The sequence below is a fragment of the Eptesicus fuscus genome, chromosome 7 (genome assembly GCF_027574615.1).
Source record: "Eptesicus fuscus isolate TK198812 chromosome 7, DD_ASM_mEF_20220401, whole genome shotgun sequence".
Lineage (NCBI taxonomy): Eukaryota > Metazoa > Chordata > Mammalia > Chiroptera > Vespertilionidae > Eptesicus > Eptesicus fuscus.
In genome coordinates this window covers 25,992,783-26,017,947 of record NC_072479.1, presented here as the reverse complement: position 1 = coordinate 26,017,947, position 25,165 = coordinate 25,992,783, and the positions used below count along the sequence as shown (strand labels likewise).

Below are 25,165 nucleotides of genomic sequence, written 5' to 3'. Positions count from 1 at the left end.
GGGGCAGCTCCTGCATTGAGCATCTGGCCCCTGGTGGTCAGTGCGGGTCATAGCGACTAGTCGACTGGTCGTTCCTGTCATTCGTTCTGGTCATTCGGTCGTAAGGGTCACTCAGGCTTTTATAAATTTATTCAGAATCATGTAAGACATTTTTGAAAACATGCAACTGTTAGGATCCTAGCTTCTGATATGGTAAGGCTGAGGATATGCTGTGCCTGGAGAGCAGTGAGGAAGAAGAGATTTTTGAAAAGTAACATCACACATGATTCTGAAAGATCCCTTTCCTCACTCCCATTCCCACTGAATGCCAAAAGCTTGATTACTCTGACATGGAAGGAGAGTTAGAAAAACTGACTACACTAAAATGTAACCTGGAACTACATACTTAATATATTTAAGGTAACTATGATTTATGTTAAAATAATTAAGTCTATTTAGAATTGTCTATTTTAGAGGACAAACACATTATATTTTGGACTTAGATTTCTATCAGAAATTTTAGTTATAAGTTGAACTCACTGAATGTGGAAGAACTCATTCAACAACAAATAAGCTAGAGGACTACGCAAGAGAAAGGAGTTTTTCTAGCTAAGACATTTAATACACTTTTTAAAATGCCTAATAAATGTCATTAACTGTTATAAGGCCTTTAAAGAAAACTAAGAATAAAAATTGAGGTGAAAACTGCAAATGAAAAAGCCATTATATCAATTGAAAAAGGCACCTTCCATTCTTCTACTTTTGCATTGACAGCTATCATGATTGGATCATCTTCTTCATTTTTTGCTTTTAGAAGATCTGTAAGCTCCTGCACCTAGAAGGCAACAATCATTTCTAGAATTATTGCAAATCAGTGTAATATAAACACATTTATTATACATGGATACTTATAAATATATCACACATGCAATATGCATTTACATACATATATACACATGTACATTACTAATGTATATTCATTATTGGAGCAGTTATATAGTTAGAGGTGACATTTAATGGTTTCTGCAACTTTACAGTTGTATAATTATTTTCCATTACTAGAAAATTATATTTTTAAGTATTATTATATTTTCTTAAATAAAGTTTAAACTCATGTGTGAACAATATATTGGGGTTTTTTTTAATAGTACATTTATGGTGTAAAATTAAACTTTGTTTCACAGGACTCCTAAGAGTCTTTGTAGAAAATTCCAATAATTATTAGCTTTGTAGGACTACTATCTACACATTCGTTAAGGTATCACCTATACATCCTACATGGCAAGAATTTACATTTAAGGAAATTAAAGAACTAGATATGGATAAACTAGATATGGTGCATGAAATTCTGCATGGGTAGGGTCCCTAGGCCTGGCCCATGATTAGGGCTGATCAATGCCTTCCAGCTGTTGGCCACGGCCTTCCTTCTGGCTGCTGGTCGTGGCCTTCCTTCCCCAGCTGCCGGCTGCTGGCCGGGGGCTCCCTTCGTTTCATGCCACCCCCTGGTGGTCAGTGCACATCATAGCGAGCGATTGAACAGTCTCCCAGTCGAACTCCCAGGGGGACACTTTGCATATTAACCTTTTATATTTATAGAAGATAAATCAGCAAGGCAACATATTATAGTATAAAATGACATATTGCAGCATAAAACAAAAATTCATATCCTAGAACGTTAAAGTACAGTCTAGTTTCAAATAATTAGTAACAAGGCATTATGAAATAAGACAGAGGTCTTCAAAAATAAGTTAGTCCAACAGAAATTCTTACTTGAAGCCGATAATGCTCATTTTCTTTTTTTAATTGGTCCATTATATTATCTGTCTGATGCACAATAGCTTTCATTCTATTATATTCATCAGTCATCTTCTCCATTTCCTGTACAGACTCTTCTAGATTTTTTCTCATTTCTTGATTCTGAACTTCAATTTTCTCATTAGCTTCTGTTAAAGTCTAAGAAAGTTAAAGACATTCTGATTAAAAACAATTTAAGAAAGTGAAATTTAAGCTAAATTAAAATTAAATGGCGTAAGTATCTGTTGGAGAAAAGAGAATCCTTCATAGATCTTTAGTATCAACTATTGTTGACCAATTAAATCAAATTAATATCAAGAACACTTTATACCTAAGGATCTTAGTTCTTCTTAAACAATGGCCAAGATAGGCATATAAAAAGAATGATTTGCAAGATTTGCAACTTCAAAGATGCAATTTATTTCATCTTTTACAAATACACAGTTACAGATTTATACTAAAGAATTTAAATGTAGGGCTAATATTTATACTATAATGAAATTAAAGGTTTATAAGAAGCACTGCCTTGAACTGACTTTTATCCATTTTACCTGAATTTCATCCAGATATTGAACAAGTTCATAGTTTTTTTTAGACAACTGTGATCGATAGTCACTGTCTTCTCCTCTTCTTGATAACAGTGTTTCTTTTTGTGAATCTATTTGTTTCTGATAGTCAATAACATCTTGACGAAGCTGTTCATTCTGAAGGTAGACCAAATACAAAATTCTATTAAGAAACTATCCAGAAAAATAAATTTTTATCCTCTAAAAAGTGATCTCAAAACATATCTTTAAAATCTCAAGATTTCACCACCCCTAAAGCCTCACCTTTTTCTTTAGACGTTTGTTCTCCAGAAAAGGACAGGAAAGAGTAATTAGAAATGAAAGGCAATATAATTAAAAATAATAATCAGAAATTTAAAAAAATAAAGAGAAATTCTAAAAGGATGACGTATTACTTTGGATAAACAAAGAAAGCAAGAATACTAATTATCAACAAAAACAAAGAACATCTTGATTGTGTTAAAAAGATAAGAATTCTTATCAAGATAAACAATGTACAAACATTATTTGGCTCAGAAAAACCAAATAATAATTAGAACTGACAAGATTTCATGAACAAAAATCTTAAAAGGATGCTGGATAAATGTAAGAGAAATAAGACAGAAATCCAGTCATATATTCAGTTAGGAAACTAACAAAAAATAGTTTATACGACAGGAAGCAAGATTTATCCACACAGGCCTAAGAGATGAATGTAGTACTTAATGGCCTCACCTCTATATTAATTTTCTATTTTCCTGACACAAAGTCATGTCATAAAATCAGCCAGTTTGAAAACATCACTTACTTAGATGATTCCAGTCCTGGTTATAAATTTAACAAAACTTTTTTTAAAAGTATCTTTGTTGAAACACCACAGATACTAAATTTTTTTTTTTACCAACCTCTCTTCTTAATTTGCTGTTTTCATTTTCTGCTTCCTCATTTCGAAGAGCCAACTAAAAGAGCAAATGAATAAATAAAATTCAGCAGTAAGTTAATATGCCAGGTTTTCACCTAATCAATTTAAATTTTAAATCCTCTCCAAAAAAGAAAATAATATTTAATTACTAAGGACTACATGTCAACCCAAGACATAAATAATAAGACAAAATTTTTGAAAACTAAGAATTAGGAAGGATAAAACACGTTGAGTTCAAAAATTATAAAAACAAAAAGGCAAAAAATTCTAACCAAGGATACAGAAAGCAAAAAACATTATCCCTTCCTCTGCCCATATATCCTAATAATGAGTAGTGTTCTGTTCAAACTCTTTATCATTTCACAGTAGTACTATGTCAGGGCTAGAATACTCCTTGCTCCCAGTGAACATTAAATTGTTTATAAATATAAGGCAATAAAACATAATGGTTAAAAAGAAGAAATGTGAAATCAGACTGGCCTAGGTTTATATAACCTGTTCAACAATTTCTAATAAAGTGTGAACAAGTCATTTAACATCTCTGAAATTCAGTTTTCTCATCTCATATGTTGACATAGAATTAAGTATGATGCATATAAAGTCCTTAGCACAATATTCAATGCATGGAATATCAAAAAAATTTGAAGTGTTGTTCTCTTCTCCGCATATAAATGATTTAATTTGTGACTCTTTTCTTTAGTTTCTCTAAACAGGCACATATTATTACCATTATTGTGGACTTTTTTCACCTATGGTCAAATCCTATCTCTCTTATGACCTTTCACTTTTCTGCTTTTCCTCCTTATCTCAAGAAGAAGACAGAATCACAATGTGTGCCAATTGTAACACATTTAAAAGTCTATAATACATAACAAATCACAATATGAGATCCTTGATTGAACCTTGGATAGTGGGAAGGGAGGTTATGATGGGCATTATTGAGTCAATAAATACAATATATTATATTGCCCTACTATGCTAATTATAGAGCAGTTATGTTAGAAAATACTTCACTTTTCAGGTGAAACATACTGAATATTTAAGTATGAAGTATCATGAGATCTGCAATATTTAATATGAATTATCGTAAGATCTGAAATCAATTATCAATGGCTCAGCAATGAAAGAGAAGTCTCTGTGTATAAAGACACACAGAATGTGGCACAATGTTAACTTCTGAGCCTATATGAACAGTATAAGAGTATTATTTTTCTTTTCTTTTTTTAAAATATATTTTATTGATTTTTTACAGAGAGGAAGGGAGAGGGATAGAGAGTTAGAATCATCAATGATAGAGAAACATTGATCAGCTGCCTCCTGCACACCTCCTACTGGTGATGTGCACGTAACCAAGGTACATGCCCTTGACCGGAATCGAACCTGGGACTCTTCAGTCCACAGGCCGACGCTCTATCCACTGAGCCAGACCAGTTAGGGCAAGAGAGTATTATTTTTCTTACAATTGTTAAGATGATATGCAGGTTTTTAAAATTTAAAGAAAGTTCATAATAAAATGCAATGTGCTATATAAATCTTAAAAGTTACCTCTTATTATTATCTATAATTATCCTACATAATAAAAAGGTAATATGCAAATTGCATCACTTCGCTACGCCCACGATTGGGCTGGCTGGAGGCATGGGGGCGGGACTCAGGGTGGCCGATTGGCTGGTGGTAGAAACGGGGGGCGGGGACTCACAAGTTGCGGAAGGACCCATGGGGCCAGTGGAAGACGCTGGTGGTGGAACTCGGGGTGGCCGATTGAGTGGCTGCCAGCACCAGTTTTCCACCAGCAGCAGTTTTCCTCTGGCCACCCGCCGATCGGAGCGCCTCCGGATCGGAGTTCCTCTCGGGGTGGCTGATCGTGCTGGCTGGAAGCGCTCTGATCAGCGGGTGGCCAGAGGAAAACTGCTGCTGGTGGAAAACTGGTGCCGGCAGCCAGGTGAAGGAAAAGTCTATTGCACGAAACTTTGTGCAATGGGCTTCTAGTAATCTATAATAATAAAAGTGTAATATGCTAATTAGACCAGATGTCCTCCTGGATGTCCTTCCGGATGACCTTCCAGACGAAGCCAGGGTTTCTAAGGAAGCCTGGGTCCCAAGTGCCTGCCAGTGGCCAGAGGGAAGCCACTGCCAGCAGCCAGGGGAAGAAAGGCATACTCTTGCACAATTTTCGTGCATCCGGCCTCTAATCTATATAATAAAAGCCCAGCAACCTTTATGGCAGAACGACCAGAACAACCAGTCACTATGATGCGCACTGACCACCAGGGGGTAGGCACTCAATGCAGGAGCTGCCCCCTGGTAGTCAGTGCACTCCCACAGGGGGAGCGCTGCTCAGCCAGAAGCCAGTGCTAAGGAGTGGCAAGACAAGTGGTAAGTAGTGAGCAGGCGGGTGGTTAGGAGCAAGGAGTCCCAGATTGCAAGAGGGCGCAGGCCGGGCTGAGGGACCTTCCCAACCCTGCACAAATTTCATGCATCAGGCCTCTAGTTATTATTATATGGGAGCTAAGAATGTCTTGGTGTTTTGAATTGAAACGTGTTAACATATAGAGATGTGAAGAACTTAAGGCTAAAGCATTTACCACTACCTAGGCCTTTTTTCCTTGGTTTTTGAAGCATCACACTCTTGATACTTGTCCTTCCTTGAGCTGTTCCTTGAAGCATCTCTTCCTACTTCATTAGACATTTCTATGTCTCAGAGATCTGCCTAACAAGAACTTCTATGGCTTCAATATCTAGACTGATAACCTACAAATCCTTATAATCTACCCAGTGTTTCTTATGTACTCCATCTATCCAGTGGCCCAACCCAGAAAATTAGGTGGACTCCCCATTCCTTGCTCCTCACCAACAAGCAATCCTTCATCATGTCCAATTACATCTACATCACTCAAATGTATTTATGTCCCTAACCCTCCTCAGTCATTACTTCAACACTTGCCTGAAATGTCTCTTAATTAGTCTTTACCACCATCAATCCACTCTTTACAAAGTAAACTTAAAAGCATAGAATTGATCATGATATCCCTGTGTTCAAAATTCTTCATAGGCTCCTTTCAAAAAAAGACTAAATTTCTCAGGAACAGGCCTTTGCTTATCTCTCCAGACGATCATGAATGTTAAAACTGGAGGGCAGACCCTGGGCCATGTGACTCAGTTGGTTTGAGTGTCATCCTGTGCACCAGAAGGATGCAGGTTCAACCCCCTGCCAGGGCTCGTAAGGATGATTGATGTCTCTGTCTCTCTCTCTCTCCCCACCTTTCTCTCTCTCTCAATATATATATCCTATATAATAAAGAGGTAATATGAAAATCACATCTTCGCACAAGATGGCCACCCCTATGTGGTCACAAGGCCACCACAAGATGGCCAACAGGGGAGGGCAGTTGGGGGCGACCAGGCCTGCAGGGGAGGGAGGGAAGTTGGGGGGGGACCAGACCTGCAGGGGATGGCAGTTAAGGGCAACCAGGCCGGCAAGGGAGGGCAGTTAGGGGCAACCAGGCCTGCAGGGGAGGGCAGTTGGGGGTGACCAGGCTGGCAGGGGAAGGACTTGGAGACAACTGGGCTGGCAGGGGAGCAGTTAGGCATCAATCAGGCTAGCAGGGGAGCGGTTAGGGGGTGATTAGCCTGGCAGGCAGAAGTTAGGGGCAATCAGGCAGGCAGGCAGGCAGGCAAGCAGTTGGGAGCCAACAGTCCCAGATTGTGAGAGGGATGTCCGACTGCCAGTTTAGGGATCGGGCCTACACTGGCAGTCGGACATCCCCCGAGAGGTCCCAGATTGGAGAGGGTGCAGGCTGGGCTGAGGGACATCCACCCCAGTGCACGAATTTTGTGCACCGGGCCTTTAGTGTGTCTGTGTGTGTGTGAGTGTGTGCGCGCGCACGCACCAGATTGTGAGAGGGATGTCTGACTGCCCGTTTAGGGACACACACACACACACACACACACACACACACACACACATCACGTATATATGTAATTATATATATTAGAGGCCCGGTGCATGAAAATTCATGCACTGGAGTTGGGGGGGGGGGGTCCCCTCAGCCCAGCATGCACCCTCTCACAGAGTCCGGGAGCCTTCAGGGGCAGGAGGCAACCCGGCAATCAGGGGAAGATGACACCCCATCACACCTCTGCTGCTGCCACTGCCAGCAGTGTAAGCCTTGGCTGGCCCTGGTTACCTGTGCCTTGGGTTGGCCCTGGGTGGCTGGGCAGCCACCATCTGAGGCTTGCCTGAGCCTCAGGCCGGCCCTGGGAGGCTGGGCAGCCACCATTCGAGGCTTGCCTGCACCTTGAACCAGTCCTGGGAGGCTGGGCGGCCGCCATCTGAGGCTTGCCTGCGCCTTGGGCTGGCCCTGGGCAGCTGAGGGGATTGGGGGACTCCGGAGGCCAGAACACAGAGCGGCCGGGTCTGCCTAGGGGTGAGCCCAGCCTTGCCACGTGCCTGCTGCCCCAGCGGGGCTGAAGGGATAGGGCGCTGCCATTTTGTGGCTATGGGCGCCTCCATCTCTGAGGGCATGGTAGTAAATTAGCAAATTCCCTTTTTATTGGCTGTGGGCGCCACCATCGTTGAGGGTGGGGCAGTCAATTAGCATATCCCCTCTTTATTGGCTGTGGGCACCGTCATCTTTGAGGGCAGGGCAGTCAATTGGCATAATCCCTCCTTATTGGCTGAGGGCACCACCATCTTTGTGAGGGCATGAGGGTCAATTAGCATATTCCCTCTTTATTAGATAGGATATACACTGAGTGGCCAGATTATTATGACTACCTGATATTTGTAGGCAAATTAGTTATAATTTCGCGCTAAAGTTGCTAGAGGGCCAGACCATTATAAATAGGGAAGCAGGTTGTTTACCACAACAGAAGTGATTTTTTTCTGAAGATATGGGTAAACAATGCGATTTAACAGCCTTTGAACATGGGATGATTGTTGGCGCTAGGAGCCATGGAGCGAGTATCAGCAAAACAGCTGAATTCCTTAAATGTTCAAGAGCAACTGTTGTTAAAGTATTTAAAGACTGGACTGTCAGCCGAAAATCTGGGTCTGAAGGGGCGAATAGTGGCCATCATCGACTAGTCAATGTTAGGGCAGAATGGAGAGTGGTAAGACAGGTACAAGACAATAGAAGGGCAACAGTGCATCAGATTACTGCAGATCTTAATCAGGGATCCTCTCAAATGATCTCTGAACGCACAATAATAATCTGGCCACTCGGTATATATATATATATATACCAAGAGGAAGGAACTGATATATATATACTGAGTGGCAATATTATTATGCCTTCAGAGATCATAATAATCTGGCCGCTCAGTATATAGATATATAGATATATACATATATATCAGTTCCTTCCTCTCCAAAATCATTTTTTTAATAAAAAAAAAAAAAAAACACACAAAAAAAAAAACACCTGGAAGGCAGGATATAGTGCATTGGTTAAGAGCACAAATTCTTAAGTAAGTTAGGATTCTAATCATGGCTTTATAACTTATTAGTTGTGTAACTATTGGCAATCACCCTTTCTGTGTCTCAGTTTCTTCATCTGTAGCATGGAAGAAATGTCACCTATTTCATATAAGTATCAAATGAGAAGTAATCAATTAATGTATATATAGTGTCTGGCACATAGTAAGAACTCTACACTAGCTATTTTTATCTACATTCAAGCCAAAATAAATATTCTAGGTCTTAGCAAGTGCTTTATCTTCTACTCAGATGTGCTTTTCTTAACCACCATGTAATCCCATTCCCTTTGCCAGGCTAACTCCTACTTCAGGTATCAATTTACAGATCACTTCCTGAATATCAAGACTGATTTAGGTATTACTCCCCAGAGTATCCCCAAATATTCTTATATACATATGTACCCCCAAAGTATTACATTATCTCTATGTTACAATTATTATTGACAGTGAATATCATGGAGAAATAGAATACAATTAGTTGCCCACTATATCCCTAGTACTTAGCATATTATCTGGCATGCTGTAAATACTCAGTAAAACTGAATGACTGGTTATGAACAAAAAAGAAACTGTCAGAGCAACTCATAGACATATTCCATTTTAAGGAACCTAGCAGCTGCAAAGTATATAGGCCATATATTCAAGTTTTCTGTGTGTGTGCCTATTAATCAAGATAGTAGTTTAAGAACTGAATGAACAGGTAGCTATGATTATCTAAGGGTGTGTGGTATGAGTAGTAAGAAGTTGACTAATATATGGGCCAGACAGAAAACCACACAAGACAGACATCCCCCTAAGCAACTGTATTACTGTATAGCATATGTTGGATCCTTTATGATTATTAAGAAATCCACAGCCAAAACCGGTTTGGCTCAGTGGATAGAGCGTCGGCCTGCGGACTCAAGGGTCCCAGGTTCGATTCTGGTCAAGGGCATGTACCTTGGTTGCGGGCACATCCCCAGTAGGGGGTGTGCAAGAGGCAGCTGATCGATGTTTCTCTCTCATCGATGTTTCTAACTCTTTATCCCTCTCTCTTCCTCTCTGTAAAAAATCAATAAAATATAAAAAAAAAAAAAAGAAAAAGAAATCCACAGGTCTGTTATGTTTTACTGAGTCAACAAAAAAGATAATGCTCTAAGAGTTTAATCCTAACCTTTAGATGGCATCAATCCATACTTTTTACACTGCATGATTCTTCAAAATTATATAGTAAAATAGATATATCAAGAATGGGGATGCTTTTTCTTATAAATTAATTTATGATAGATTCTCTTTAAACAGAAAATCACCTAAAAAAATCTCTGTTGTTTACTTAAAATGTATAACCAGTGGATGGAAGAAGATTATCAAGATGTAATACAACATTGACCTTCTAAAGGGCACAAAGGTAGGAAAAGCTTCTGGGCATCAGGTATGGAACAGTTACCACAGGTAGGCATCCAATTCTGTACTAATTTTACTGACAGCTGAGCCAAAAGTAAAACATGTTATTTTCTGACAGGAAATACAAACTTATCTACAAAAAACTTTTTTTCCTCAAACAAAATTTAGAACAGCATGAATTATTTTATAAGGACTAATGTAAGAGGTAATAGGAAATTATGCTCGTATAAAAGATGAAATGTCATGATTTAAAGTATACATTGGAAAAAATAAAGTATGCATTGATTTACAAAATACTGGCATCAGCACCACTTTTTAAGACCCTATATATTATATAATGTGAAGTATACCTCAAAAAAAGAAATCTGATTAATCATTATAAATACATCATTAAAGGATTAATTTCTAAGTCTATTACTAATATAAAGGAATTATAAAAAATACCTTTTTTCCCCAAAATAAACTATGGCAGATATAAAAAACAATTTTTTAAATGTATATTAATTTCTTCATACCTATTTTCCAGACCAAATAATCAATTTCATGTAAACAATTGTAGTCCTGAAAAAAATATACCTCCAAATATAAAGAATTAATCTCCAAGTCACATTCACTAGAAGTACCTGACCCATTATGAAGATGTGATGACAACACAAATCTATGTAATAAAAGGGTAATATGCTAATTAGACCAACATCTTCAGACGTCATTCCAGACGTCCTTCCTGACAAAGCCAGGGCCGGAGGGAAGCCTGGGTCCCGGGTGCAAGAGGAAAGCTGGTGCCAGCAGCCAAAGGAAGGCCTACTCTTGCATGAATTTTCGTGCATCCGGCCTCTAGTTATAATATAAAACCTTAGCGATAAGTTTACATCAATTTTCACATAAAAATACAACCATAAAAGCTGATAGTTATCATCATTAATTATAAAAAGCATAAACAGGTGTTTTTTAGGTAACTTAAACCATTAAGATTCATTGAAAAAATGTGCCTTACTTGTTCATTAACTTTCTTCTCTTTCTCCAACTCCTTTTCCATGTCCTCCAATTCTCTATCTTTTTGTTCCAATTGCTTTTCAAGTTGGTGAATTTCATCACGTAAAAACCGAGTGTCACGTCCACCTGTAGACTGTTGTGCCATCTTAAATAAACCAAAAGTATAAATTAATCCCATATTTAGAGATTAAAATAAATCAACAACAAACCACTATCTTGACTTTAAATGTGTATTATAATATTTAAAGTCATATTACCTTAAGAAACATATTTAAAAATTTAGCTTAAGATTTAGTTCATAGGTTGACAATCCTCTAAAGCTCTTCCTGAGCCACCCAGACCTATGAAGAACCGACGGTGAATTACTCAGGCTCTGTTATAGCTTCTGAGCCATACTAAATTGCCAAGGCACGGAAAATAGATGATGAACTATCTAGGTTTCCCCTGAATAGCAGAGCTCTGAAACCAGACTACAAACCATCAGAGCCTTCATCCCAGTCACTGAGCCCTGGTGTTAACCTGCTCTTACACTTTTTTTAATTTTATTGTTGAAAGTATTACAAATGTCACCTTTTTTCCCCATTGACCACCCCCCCTCCACCCTGCTCCTGCCCCCGCTTCAGCCCTTCACCAAACTATTGTCTGTTCATGGGTTATGTGTATATGCATATAAATTCTTTGGTTAATCTCTTCCCATCCCCCTACCCACTTCACTCTGAAATTCGTCAGTTTGTTTCATGCTTTAATGCCTCTGGATCTATTTTGTTCGTCAGTTTATTTTGTTCATCAGATTCCACATATAAGTGAGATAATGTGATAATTGTCTTTTTCTGACTGAACCTGCCCTTACTCTTATATCACAGACTATTTAGACCAGTATTATCCAATAGGACTTTCTACAATAGAATGTTCTCTGCACTGTCCAGCATAGGAGCCACTATCCACATGTAGCTAACGAGCACTTGAAATGTGGCTAGTGCAACTAAAGAACTGAATTTTAATTATAATGAATTTAAATGTAAATAGCCACAAGTGATTAGTGCTACTGTATTGGACAGCCCAGACTCTGATTATCTTTAAAATCTGGCAGCAGACTAAATCCATATCACTTTACATTCCTGTTACTTTGGGTCATGATCCAAAACTTCAAATCCTTTGGTCATCTAATCTGTCTCACGTTCACCTCTTCACCAGATCGTTACCCTACCTTAAATAAATTGTTCTCCTTCTTTCCCTGCTTCAAACATTTTCCATTGTGCTATTGAAAATCCTCTCGAAGATAAGATAGTATTTTACATCCTCAATCGTTTTTACTGAATCATCCTTTCCAACTCTTTGCCTTAGTTGCAATTGGCTCCTTTAGTATACTAAGTTCCTTTGAAACGCTTGTCAATTGGAAAATGCTCAATTATATCCACATATTTCAGGGTCAAGAGGTGATGATTTACTTATGCAAATTCCAGGCTATCATCCCTGCACTATTCTGCAAAACCTCAGTATACCCAGCTACAGATCTCTATCTACTCATGATAGAAGCAAACTACCAACTTCCTAACCAACTCGCTCGCAAAATTCATTGTCTTCCATCAAAAGCCTCTCTAAGCAATATTTAAATCTATACTAGAGGCCCAGTGTATGGGATTTGTGCACTGGTGGGAGGCATAGCATGCAGGGATCTGCCTGCCGTGGGAGCGCCGCACATCCTTCCTTGAGTGTCCGCCCGCTGGTGGTCAGTGCACATCATAGCAACTGGTTGATCGACCCATCATTCTGCCATTCGGTTGCGGGGCTTTTATTATACAGGATAACGTTCACTCTTGGTCTTTTTTTTTAACTTGCTTCTAGAATTCATTATTAACTCCCACTCCCACACCCACACCAGGATCTTGTCCAGGCAGGAACATTCTCTGCTTTATTTCCAGTATACCTGCCTTTGACCTCACAGGACCCTTTAATCCCTTGACTCCTCTTCTCCCTAACCTCTCACACCACTCCAATCTTGACGTACTTGCCTATTCAGCTAGGATTTCATAATCATCACTTCAACCACTTTCTTACTAACATCTCCAATAGCCCTGTTCTTCTATTCTAACAGCAACTCTCAGGCCAAACACTAACACAGAATGGATCAGACTTTATAATTTACTTAGTATTTATTGAGAGTAGTTGTTATTATCCTACAAGCAGAATATACAATAGGAAATAAAAAACAAAATTCACCGAGTTAACATATAAAAGAATCAGGATTTGAACTCATATAGTCTTAACTCCAGATCTAGTAATCTCTACTATATTTCATGCTTTATCTTCCTTAAACTGGACCACACATCTCCTACTCTTAATTTCAGCAGACGACCTTCTCTGCATTCTCTCAATTTCCAGGCACAAAACCTACAAGCTAAAGGCTTCTGTACACATCCATTCATGCTCCCTTCCTCCTTTTAAAATATAACCCATTTGTGTCACATTCTGTCCCACATTCTCAGGAATCTCAATGTATAAACCTCCTTAACAATAAATTTCTTATTTTGACTCTTGCTTGGCTTTCTCAAAAGATGCTTCTTCCATTATACCTTCTGTCACCATTCCTCAAATTTCCACATGCCTCACTCTACCAGTTATTAGTAATCCTTTGTATATCTCTCTAAACTATAGGCTCTATAGGATTATTGAATGTTTTTATTTTGTTCACAATCAGATGTTCAATTCTTAATAGAATTTAAGGTACATAATAGGCATGTAAAATAAATATTGAACAAATAATTATGAATATAATATCATTCTTGCGATTTTTCCAACCAATAAAAATATTAAAATAATAATTCCAATAATAAAATTAACAGCAATTATACCCTAGAGAATACAAAAGGACTTACCTCCAGTTCATTTTCCAGTCTCATTAATTCAGTTTGGAATTTATTTTCTGTTTTTTAAAAAAAAGATAAATGTTCCAATTGGTCAGATTTATCAAGCTTTTAAATAAATTTCAATAAAATTAAATCTTTTTAAAGATTCCATTATGATTTTTATATGGTTGTTATGTAAGAGGAAAAATACTATTTTATACCAGACCCATAAAATAGGAGTGATCTTTCAAAATAGAATATACAAATTTTATAGACTATAATAAAGCTAATTCTCTATTGCTCCGTGAATAAATGGAATCCACTATCTAACAGCATAAACTTTCTAAAAATTGTTGACGCTATTACAGACGTCTCCTATTTTCCCTCCCTTTGCCCACCTCCACACAGCGCCCAACCCCACCTCCCTCTGATCTTCACCACACTGTTGTCTGTGTCCATGGAATTTGCACATCTTTGTTCTTTGGCTAATCTCTTTAACACAATAAACTTTTCTCAAGGTATTTACCAACTTTGGCTTGTTCTTCTCCAGCTTTATCAATTTCTTCCAAAGCTAGCTCTGCTTCTTGAGCTTTCATCTAAATATTTTTAAAAAAAGGTAACATCAGTATGCCTTTAAACTAGATGTAAGAACTGAAAATGAGACTGTTATTTGCTCTCCCAATACTTAGTGTCTGTAGTGCCTGTCACACGGAGACATTCAATAAATATCTGTTACATGAATACTACATGATTTCCTTCTTAAGGCTATAACTTATGGATTCTTAACAGTTTAAAACATCTTTGCTTCCTCTTTCTCTCAAGTCTTATATCAAGTATTGCTAATGTTTCCTTTGTAATGTTTTCCAATATCTCTTTTTTTCTCTTTTCTATTTCTTTTTTTAAATTCTGTCATTATTCTAGTCCATAATTTTATGTCTAATCTCCTTCCTTATGTTATGTCCTTCAATTTGTCCTATTAACATATCCACGTTAGCCTTCCTAATGCATATTTTTGTATCTATCAATTGTGGCTCAAAATCCTTTAATGAGTCCTCACTGCTGACAACATAAAATAGCAAGGCTGTCAAACTATACAGTTACCCACCGTATGTTTCCTCTGAAAGCTGCTATAAACTTTTTACATTTGTCTCCTCAACTGTAAAGAATATACACATTTTCAATTCCCAGTTTTTATTTATGGTAGCCTCCAGCTCTAGAATCTCAACATTTCCCCACTGCCCTCCACTTGCCTAAAACAACATCAGTCTTTGACCTTAACTCTCTAACCCTTCTAACAAATCCCTACAGCAGTCATCTGCATTTTTCATTTCTACCTTAAGATTATGCTAATGTAACTAACAGAGGACCTCCCTAAGTTATTTTTAAGCCTACCTATTCTGTTTCCCCTACATATTCTTTTAGGAACTTTAGAGCAAAAACTAGCAATGTTTTACACACTAAAATTCTCAGTCACATGTGATGATATCTCATTTTTAGTGGTGATTTAGATATTACAAAGTACTTTCACAAAGATTAACTTATTTAAGAACAGATCATTAAATTTTTCTAATAGTCAAAACTGTCTTTAAAACCTACTACATACAAACCTTCATTAGTGACTGAGTAATTCTGAAAAGGTGTATCACGTTTTCTTGACTTTCATTTTTTAGCTCATTTACTTCCACCTAAGTAAACAGAAAAGCAACTATTTTATAACCCTTAAGCAAAATATAAAAATTCTTCCAGTTAAAACACTCATGACTTCACGGACAACTTAGATTCAGCATAGTTATGTGTTTATATCTATGTATTATTTGTCAATTAAGCACCTTGGATAAAGAAACCAATAAATTATCTGCCAATTTTTCTTGACGAGGCAGGTCATCTGGGTCAACTTTTATTATTTCTTTCCAGTTTATATTAGGTGGCATCTTGAATTCTTTAGCAATGCTTTATCTTCTGAAAAGAAACAGGTGGATATTAGCATTTTCAAAGTAAACAGCATTACTGTTTTTACAGTAATTTACAATTTTTATAGGTTACGTCATTATAACTTTGGTGTTAGCAAAGAGCTATGTTATAGCAGTTGATACAAACCATCCATTATTGTACCGGCTAAATAAACTATGGCAGCTCTCTTGCTAAAACTAATTTAGATCAGAACTAAGATTTTGAATAACCTTCTCCAAGCTCTTTACCACCAAGGCGCGCGAACATCTAATGGTGCCTAGCGCGGGGGTGCTTGGAAGGCTGGACCTGACCTCTGATTCGGAGGAGCAGGAACTGAGGGGGGGTGAAGTGGAGTGCATAAATAAAATGAGTGCATCAGGGTTGCATCAGGGTCGGAGTAAACAGGGCTGAAGCAAGAAGGCAGACGGATTTCGAAGCAAAGACTAAGGAGCGGGGAAGCTGGGCTATTGCACACGGGCCCTGAGGCTTAAAGAACCTGCGTGGGAAGAGATTCGCTGCTCCTGCTCACCAGGATCCACCCAGCACGCCTGGCAACCAGCGGAGGTTTCTTATCTACCGCATCCACCAAGCCGGGCCCCGCAACTATGCTCCCCAGCGCGGTTCCAAGCGGACACTGGATCCCGCCAACTGGTTCCCAGCAAGCAATAGCGGCGGCGGCTGCTAGGCGACACCATCCTCCACCCAGCCAAGGCTGGAACAAGGTCCCGGATGCAAAAGGAGCCTACATTTCACGACCGTGGGTGATGCTTTACGTTTAGATTCCCCCGCGGGTTCCCAGGACCCTGCGTTAAGGACGCGGGGAAGGCGTAGAATTAGGACTCCAAATCCCAGGGTGCAGTTCTTCTTGGAGGCTTGCGCATCCTGGGAACTGAAGTATCGGAATAGGGGAGGGAGGCCTTTCCCGGCGTGCAATGCGAGGCTGCGAGCGAACTGGGGCGGTGGGGATCCACCCGGAGGCGGGAGGCGCAGCCGCGGCCGGGGCGCGTCTGCGCTACTGACCTGGACGAGGTAGACCATGACTGTCCCTTTGGTGGCGTTGCTCGCTGGCCCGCTTTTCCTGAGGTTTCCCTAAGCCATTCCCTGGTGGAACCGCTCTCAGGTATGGGCGGGCGGGCGGTCAGCGGCCGGGGAGGAGTTTAGGGGAGCTGTCCCGGCTTAGAGGAGCTCTTTCCATTGGGGAGGAAGGGCCCGGTCCGAGTCCAGAGGTGGGAAGACCCCACCTTCTCCTTGGCCGTTTGCTAGCTACGGACCTGGGTGGTGCTCTCCGTAGGAAGACTAGGGAGAAGGAAAGTTTTAGCCTGTTTTGGTTTCAGAATCCGTCTCTGTACAGTGGAGCGAGGGGCGCGCGGTGGAGAGCCTCCTTTGGGCGCGAGTGAAGAATTGACTGAGGACCCCGCCCCCGCGGACCCCGCCCGCCTCACCTGGGCGCCTGTGTCTGCGCCGGAGGGGTTAGCGGGGCGGGGGCGGGGGGTGAAAGCTCTAGAGGAGAGGTGGGAACCGGTCTGGCCGCTGCTGGGGCTGGAGAGAGAAGGGGCCTCAGCTCTCGCCGTTCCTGTCATTTACCTGGGTACGCAGGTGCCCTTCTAAGAAAGCACCTTGGGTGTTTGCAACTCTTATTTGTGCAAGTTTTGCTCTTCCCTCTTCTCTCAGCCATTCTGCAGTATGATACTTTCTCAAGAAGCTGTAGATTTGAACTCTAAAAGGCATTTTCAACTGTTTGGACTAGTGTCTTTTATTTTTATCTTTTTTTTTTTTTTAAATCACTTTTTTTCCCCTCACTATAACTGATAATACATTTTTCTATTAAAATAAATAATAGGTTTCTTTACAAAACACGTGGTTGGTTTATAGAGCTCAGTAGAAATAGCTTAGTGAAAAATAAAAACAAATAACTTCTGAGAGAGCTGTTTAAAGACATCAGATTTGTCATTTTCCCTAATCCTTTACTGAAATATGTCAAATACTATTCATTATTAAAAAACAAACACCTAAAAGCTATGGTCTACATTATATCTGCAGAACTTATAACTGGAAATTTAACTTTTTATCAATCTTTTCTATGTGTTCATTTTTTTTTTTTTAAATTCCACAGGTAAGTGGGAGTGTAGGATATTTCTCTCTCTTTATCTAACCTATTTCACTTAATACCCTCAAGGTCCATTCATGCAAATGACAGGATTTCTTTCCTACGTTGTTATGGCTGGTTAATATTTCATTGTGTATATACACCACATTTTTTGTATCCATTCATCTCTCCATGGGCACTTAGTTTGTTTCCATGGCTTGGCTGTTGTAATCAGTCTGCAATAAATATGAGAGTGCAGATATTTCTTTGAAAATGATTTTGTTTCCTTCGGATATCCAGGATAGAATTAGGGATAATATGGTAGTTTTATGTTTAATTTTTTGGAGGAACCTCCATACTTTTTCCACAGTGGCTGCACCAGTTTACATTTCCACCAGCAATGCACAGGGTTCTTGTCTTCTCATCCTTGACAATACTTATCTCTTGTTTTTTGATGACAGCCATTCTAACAGGTGTAAGGTGATAGCTCATTGTGGTTTTCATTTGCATTTCTCTGATGATTTGCAATGAGCAGCTTTTCATTTACCTGTTGGCCATTTGTGTCTTTGGAAAAAGTTCCTGGGCCCATTTTAATCTGATATTTGGGAGGTGTGTGTGGGGGAGTGTTTGTTTGTGTTTTGCTGTTGCGTTATAGGAGTTCTTTATACAGATATATATTTTATCAGATATATATTTGCAAATATTTTCTCCTATTTCGTAGGTTTTGTTTTCATTTTGTTGATGTTCAGAAGCTTTTTGGTTTGACCTAGTCCCACTTGTTTATTTTGGCTTTGGTTGCCTTTGCTTTTGGTTTTAAATCCAAAAAACCATTGTCAAGAGAGCAATGTGAAGGGGTTACCCCCTGTTGTCTTCTAGGATTTTTACTATTTCAGGACTTATGTTCAAATCTTTAATTCATTTTGGTTGATTTTTGTGAGTAGTGTAAGGTATCGGTCCACTTGCATTTTTTCTGCCAGTAGCTCTCCACTTTTCCCATCACCATCTATTAAAGAGGTTATCCTTTCCTCATTGTATACTCCTGATTTCTTTATTTCTGGGCTCTCTATTCTGTTTATTGATCTATGTGCTTGTGTTTTTACCAATACCATACTGATCTGAGTATTATAGCTTTGCCATTAAATCTTCATAGCAATCCAGTGAAATGGGTGTTTTTATTGTTCTCATTTTCCAACTAAGTTAAGAAACTGATCCTTGGAGAGGTTAAGTATCCTGCTCAGTCTTAAATTATGTGATTGAACACAATCTTTCTGGCTGGAGGACCTGCTTCAATCTGCTATACTGCCTCCTCAGGCATGCTATTAACCAATATTCATAAAGTGCTTGTACTTCAATCTTGCAATTTATAGTAAATTTTTCATATTCTAATTATATAACTTTGTTTACTCAAGAAGGTGAATTAAATAACCTTCTTTTCCCAGTAATAAGCCTTTTTTTTTTTTTTATCCTCACCGGAGGATATTATTTTTATTGATTTTTATAAAGGAAGGGAGAGAGAAGAGAGAAACATCCATCAGTTGCCTCCCATCTGTGCTCAGAGCAGTGACTGAACCCTCAATGCAGAATCCAACCAGCAACCCTTTGGTTTACAGGACAGTGCTCCAACCAACTGAGCCACTTGGCCAGGGCAAATTAAATACTGTTCATTCTCAGTGTTTTTAAGTCATAATTTAGCAGGGGAAGATAGGTATGAAATGTAATATTTCTTAAGTACATATTAGCACCTTATTTTTCTTGTTTTTTCATTCATTGTAGCTATTAGTTCCTATTTATTTTTATTTTTTATATTGATTTTTAGAGAGAGAGGAAGGGAGAGGGAGAAACATTGATGTGAGAGCAAAACATCAATCGGCTGTCTCTTGCACCCCGCAATTGGGGATTAACCCTGAAACCTGGCTATGTGCCCTGACTGACAATCAAACCTGCAACCTTTCAGTAAACCTGCAACGGACGACACTCAACCACTGAGACACATGAGCCAGGGCCCTGTTTACTCTTTTACTAGTTTTATTTTGTCTGTATTGTTTTTTTCTACCATTACTTCCCTCACCCTGTTGTTCATATTTATATTCCCAACAACTCAAGGTATATGGTCTAATGGTAAATTTTTGTTGTTGTTCGTTTGTTTTCTTTTTTAATGATATGTTTTATTCTCATTTTTTAATAGTGAAAACAGGTTCAGAGAAACTAAATAATTTCCTGATAATTAAGGAAGCTAAGATTGCAACCTAGATCTCAATTACAGTCCTGACTAAATGCAAATTCTTGCTTGGATTTTATTATTTTACTCATTCTAAAAGTAATTTTGAGCTTAAAATGAGTTATCTATGGTGTAGGTCATAATGCACTATAGTATGTTTATAACTAACTCAGAATCAAGAAATTTAACTCAAGTTCTAGTTCTGTCACTTTCTATAATTTTGAAGAAAATTGCTAAAACTCACCATTTTTTTTAGCATATTTTCTTCATTAGTCAATTTTTACCAAGAGAAGGGATTTATGTGACAATTTTATAAATGGCTTTACTACAGGAACACTTGCCTGGACCTGCCTTCTTTCTTCTCTGTGGTTTTATGAGTAGTTTTATCTGACCAAATTCATTTCACAAGGAAGACTTGCCTTTAGTAATTGCTACCTCTGTTCTCTTTATCAATCAACCTATGTTCATTGCTTAGATGTTACTTCATTGCCGTTTTGCTGCCTTATCAAGAAAATGAGTTGTAGTTTACTTTTCCAGCTTCTGAAATAATGCAAGGCCATGAGCAATTTAGTATCCCCTGTCTATAATAAATGTTTTGTTCTGCCTTGTTGTCATGGAGAGGAATCTGTGCAGCAAGCAGGTACTTGTCTTCTCTCAACTTGAGGAGACTGGAAAGATTAGTGGGAGTCATAGTGAATGCAAACTTTGCAAACTTAAGCCAACATTTTATGAACTACAAAATAGTAATAAAATATAGTCGATTATTCCTATTGAAAAAGGTATAATCATGAAATTATTGAACTGAGAAGACTTTCCTTTTCAGGCTAAATTTTCCCAGATCTATATAAAATTTTCCTGCAGGTTAATTTTTTCTACAGTTAAACTGTTGTATTATTAGAAAAAGTGAGCAATCGGTATAATTTTGTTGAAGGAATTATATTGTTTTGTATGTCTGTAATGTAGCTCATGAGTGGTCTTCATTTGCAGTTGAACTTTTTGCACATATATAGTGACATCCTGTTTTTGCAAGCAAGCATAAATCAGTCATCCCATCCACTTAGACCATATGCATCTGTGTGAATATGCTTGTGTGCCTAGAAAAAGAACTTAAAGTTCCCTGCCTTAGTCTGTTCATGCTGCTTTTAACATGGGACTAAAGATTAGGTGATTTATAAACAACAGGAATTTATTTCTCACAGTTCTGGAGTCTGGTTAAGTCCGAGATCAAAGCATCAGAAGATTCAGTGTCTGGTGAAGACCCACTTCCTGATTCATAGAGGGGGTCTTTTCTCTGTGTCCTCTCATGGCAGAAGGGGCAAGGGATCTCTTTTATAAGGATACTAATCACACTTATGAGGGCCCCACCCTCACAATGTAATCACATCCTAAAGGCCCCACCTCCAAATGCCATCATATTGGGCATTAGGATTTAACCTGATTTTTGGGGGGACATCAGCATCTAGTTTGTAGCATTCCCACGACTAACATGTAACAGTGATGTGTTACATTGTTATAGTAACGGCCTCCAGTTAATCATGCCTCCCTCTGTCTATGCCCTTATGTAACACTGCCTCTTTCCCCTAACCTCTACCCTTAAAGGTAGCTCTTTTGGACAGAACCTAATGACTCCACAACTGAGCTTCTGACCTGCATGAGAACTAGCTCTCTCTCCCTCCCTTGGAGAATCTTCAAAAAATCTATAACCATTTATAACCGCTCTCACATTGATCTGGGTTTACATTGCTTATTGATGTTTAAAAGTATAAATGCAGTAAGCAGAGACTTGAAAAGAGCTTGCACACTGGGACTTGCCTTCCTGCTCTCCTAAAGTCACCATTTAAAGGAGTTCAGGCTAACCTACTAGATGATATGACCACAAGTACCAGACTAGCTTTTTAAGCTGAGACCCCCTTACCTTTTAGATATCCAGTGTTTATGTTTATTTATATATATATATATATATATATATATTAGGGGCCTGGTGCACGAAATTCGTGCACTGGGGGTGTCTCTTCAGCCCAGCCTGCCCCCTCTCGCATACTGGGAGCCCTCAGGGGATGTCCTACTGACGGCTTAGGCCCGCTCCCCATAAGGAGCAGGCCTAAGCCGCAGTCTGGCCTCCCTTTGTGAGAGACAACCAGGCTGATCAGGGAAAGGCACCAGCCCCATCACCCCACTGCTGGAGCCACTGCCAGTCACCACAGCCACCAAGGTGTTTTCATCAACACGGACTCCAGTCCCTTCACCAAGAAAAAATGACAACTTTCTTTAGGCATTTTCAAGATGTGTCTCTCATAGAATATGACATTTCTTTCTTTTTTTTTATTTTTTTATCCTCACCTGAGTATATGTTTCCATTGACTTTTAGAGAATGTGAAAGAGAAAGGGAAAGACAGAGAGAGACATCAAAGTGAGAGGAATACTTAGATTGGTTGCCTCCTGCATGAGCCCTGACCTTGGCCCCAGCCAGGGAGGAGCCTGCAACTTAGGTACATGCCCTTGATCAGAATCTAACCTGGACTCTGCGGTTGGCAAACCTAGGCATTATCTACTGAGCCAAACCGTGTAGGGCAGGTTATGACATTTCTTAGCCCTTCAGCAGCGGACCTTCGTTTTTTTCCCCAGGAGTGTGGTGGAAAAGCCCTAGATCACCTTTTTGGATTCTTATACCCAAGTTACTAAGAATATTACCAGTGGCATACAGGGAGCTTAGCCAATGAGCGGTCAGAAAAGGTATTTCCTCTGTAGTTCACACCTATCTCCTGTGATCTCCGGCTCCGCCCCTGCCAAGGCCTAAAGCCTCCAGCCCTTGGCAGGGGACCCCCAGCTGGCTCGATCGCCAGGCTCCTTCCCTGGCCAAGGCCTCAAGCCTCTGTTTGAGGCTCAGGCCCTGGGCAGGGACCCCCAACTGGTTCCGATTGCCTGCAGGGACCCCCAGCTGGCGCAATCGCCCAGCTCCACCCACAGCCAAGGCCGCGCAAGCCTCTGGCAGAGGCTTGGGCCCTGGGCAGGGATTCCCAGCTGGCTCCAATCGCCCGCAGGGGACCCCAGCTGGCTCTATTGCCCGGCTCCATCCAAGGCCAAGGCCTCAAGCCTCTGGCCGAGGCTTGGGCTCTGGGCAGGGACCCCCAGCTGGCTCTGATCGCCCCGCTCTGCCCCCAGCCAAGGCCTCAAGCCTCTGGCCAAGGCTCTGGCTCTGGGCAGGGACCCCCAGCTGTCTCCGATCACTGGGCTCCACCCCCAGCCAAGGCTGCAAGCCTCTGTTTGAGGCTCGGGCCCTGGGCAGGGACCCCCAGCTGGCTCCGATTGCCTGCAGGGGACCCCAGCTGGCTCTGATCGCCTGTGGGGGACCCCAGCTGGCTCCAATCTTCCCCTCTGATCTTCGGCTCCAATCGCCCAGTTCCAACCATGGCTGCTCTCCAAGGCTGCAGCCATCTTGGTTGGGTGTATTTGCATATTCGCTTTCTGATTGGCTGGTGGGCGTGGCTTGTGAGTGTAGCAGAGTGATGATTTGCATATTACTGTTTTATTAGATAGGATATATATATATATTTGTTTTTTGGGTTTTTTTTTTTACTGAATTCAGAAAGGAAGGAAGAGGGAGATAGAAACATCAATGATGAGAGAGAATCATTGATCAGCTGCCTCCTGCATGCCCCACACTGGGCATCAAGTCCACAACCCAGGCATGTTCCCTGACCGGGAATCGAAGTGGTCAATGCTCAGCCACTGAGCCATGCCGGCCAGGCTAGATATATAGTCTTAATCAAGCAGGATAACCATAGGCAGGAGTGTCCCCAGGCACAACCAGCAGAAAAATATGTGGGTGGATACATACACACACACACATACTCACATTTATATGTATGTATCCTATCTAATAATAGCCAAATATGCAAATTGACCGCACCTTTGCTACACCCAAGCCACGCCCACCAGCCAATCAGGACGAGTATGCAAATTACCCCAACAAAGATGGCGGCTAATTTGCATATCAAGACAGCCTCGAAAGAAGCCAAGAGCTGCAGAAGGGAGTAAAGCTTCGAAGAAGCAAGCAAGCGGTGGGGGGGGGGGGAGGGAGGAGCAAAGTCAGGGCCGGGGGCGAAGGGAAAAGCAGGCGGGCTGGAGGAGAAGGCGGGGCGGGTGACAAGGGAGGAGCGGAGGCGGGGTAGAGTGCAGCAGGAAATCCTATTGCAGGATTTTTCCTGCAATGGGAACGCTAGTATATCAAATAAAGACGATGGAGTTACACTATTATGGGTCTCTTAGTCTGAAATTTGTAGAGTAGGCTGGCAGGCTAGAAACTCTTCTTGAGGACCTAATATTAAAGTCTTGAGGTGGAATTTTTTTCTCAGGGTAGGTAACTTCAGTTTTGCTTTTAAGGTGATTCAGCTGATTAGATGAGGTCTATTCACATTATGGTGTGTAATCTCCTTTATTTAAAGTCATCTTTTTTAAAATTTTTAAAAAATGTATTGATTTTAGAGAGAAAAACATTTATTTGCTGTCCACTTATTTATGCATTCATTGGTTGATTCTTCTATGTGCCCTGATGGAATCAAACCCATAACCTTGACGTATCTAGATAACACTCCAAGCAACAGAGTTACCCAACCAGGGCTACTTAAAGTCATCTGGTTGTAGATGTTAACCACATCTACAAAATACCTTCATAGCAACGCCTAGGTTAGTTTTAGAATACTAGTATTACTACTATTGCCTAGCCAAGTTCACATATCTATACTAATAAAAGGGTAATATACTAATTAGACCTGGAGACCTTATGGATGTCCTTCCGGACAAAGCCATGGTGGCGGGGCCGAGGCAGAGGCGGTTAGGGGTGATCAGGCCAGGAGGGGAGGGCAGTTGGGGGTGAGCAGGCTGGTAGGGGGCCAGTTGGGGGCGATCAGGCCAACAGGCAGAGTGATTAAGGTCAATCAGACAGGCAGGCAGGTGAGCGGTTAGGAGCCA

At 40.2% G+C, this 25,165-nt stretch overlaps 2 protein-coding genes across 3 annotated transcripts in view; one reads left to right on the top strand and one right to left on the bottom strand.

The window, feature by feature from the left end:
• CEP290 (centrosomal protein 290) overlaps window positions 1-15,871 on the bottom strand; it is a 119,513-nt gene extending 103,642 nt beyond the window's left edge. Inside the window, exons 1-10 of the mRNA XM_054718811.1 lie at window positions 15,770-15,871; window positions 15,548-15,625; window positions 14,467-14,536; window positions 13,971-14,017; window positions 11,096-11,239; window positions 3,224-3,277; window positions 2,604-2,624; window positions 2,325-2,477; window positions 1,750-1,932; window positions 725-814 (exon numbers count right to left, since the gene is read on the bottom strand). Of these exons, the coding sequence (XP_054574786.1) occupies window positions 725-814; window positions 1,750-1,932; window positions 2,325-2,477; window positions 2,604-2,624; window positions 3,224-3,277; window positions 11,096-11,239; window positions 13,971-14,017; window positions 14,467-14,536; window positions 15,548-15,625; window positions 15,770-15,871 (942 nt within the window). The remainder of the gene's footprint in view (window positions 1-724; window positions 815-1,749; window positions 1,933-2,324; window positions 2,478-2,603; window positions 2,625-3,223; window positions 3,278-11,095; window positions 11,240-13,970; window positions 14,018-14,466; window positions 14,537-15,547; window positions 15,626-15,769) is intronic.
• A 981-nt stretch (window positions 15,872-16,852) lies between these two features.
• The window catches only part of TMTC3 (transmembrane O-mannosyltransferase targeting cadherins 3), a 67,979-nt gene continuing 59,666 nt past the window's right edge, over window positions 16,853-25,165 (top strand). Inside the window, exon 1 of one of the 2 annotated variants that reach the window (XM_054718810.1) lies at window positions 16,853-16,919. The gene's annotated coding sequence lies outside the window, so the exon portion shown is untranslated. Of the gene's footprint in view, window positions 17,011-25,165 lie in introns of both variants that reach the window. The other variant, XM_054718809.1, reaches the window with a different exon arrangement.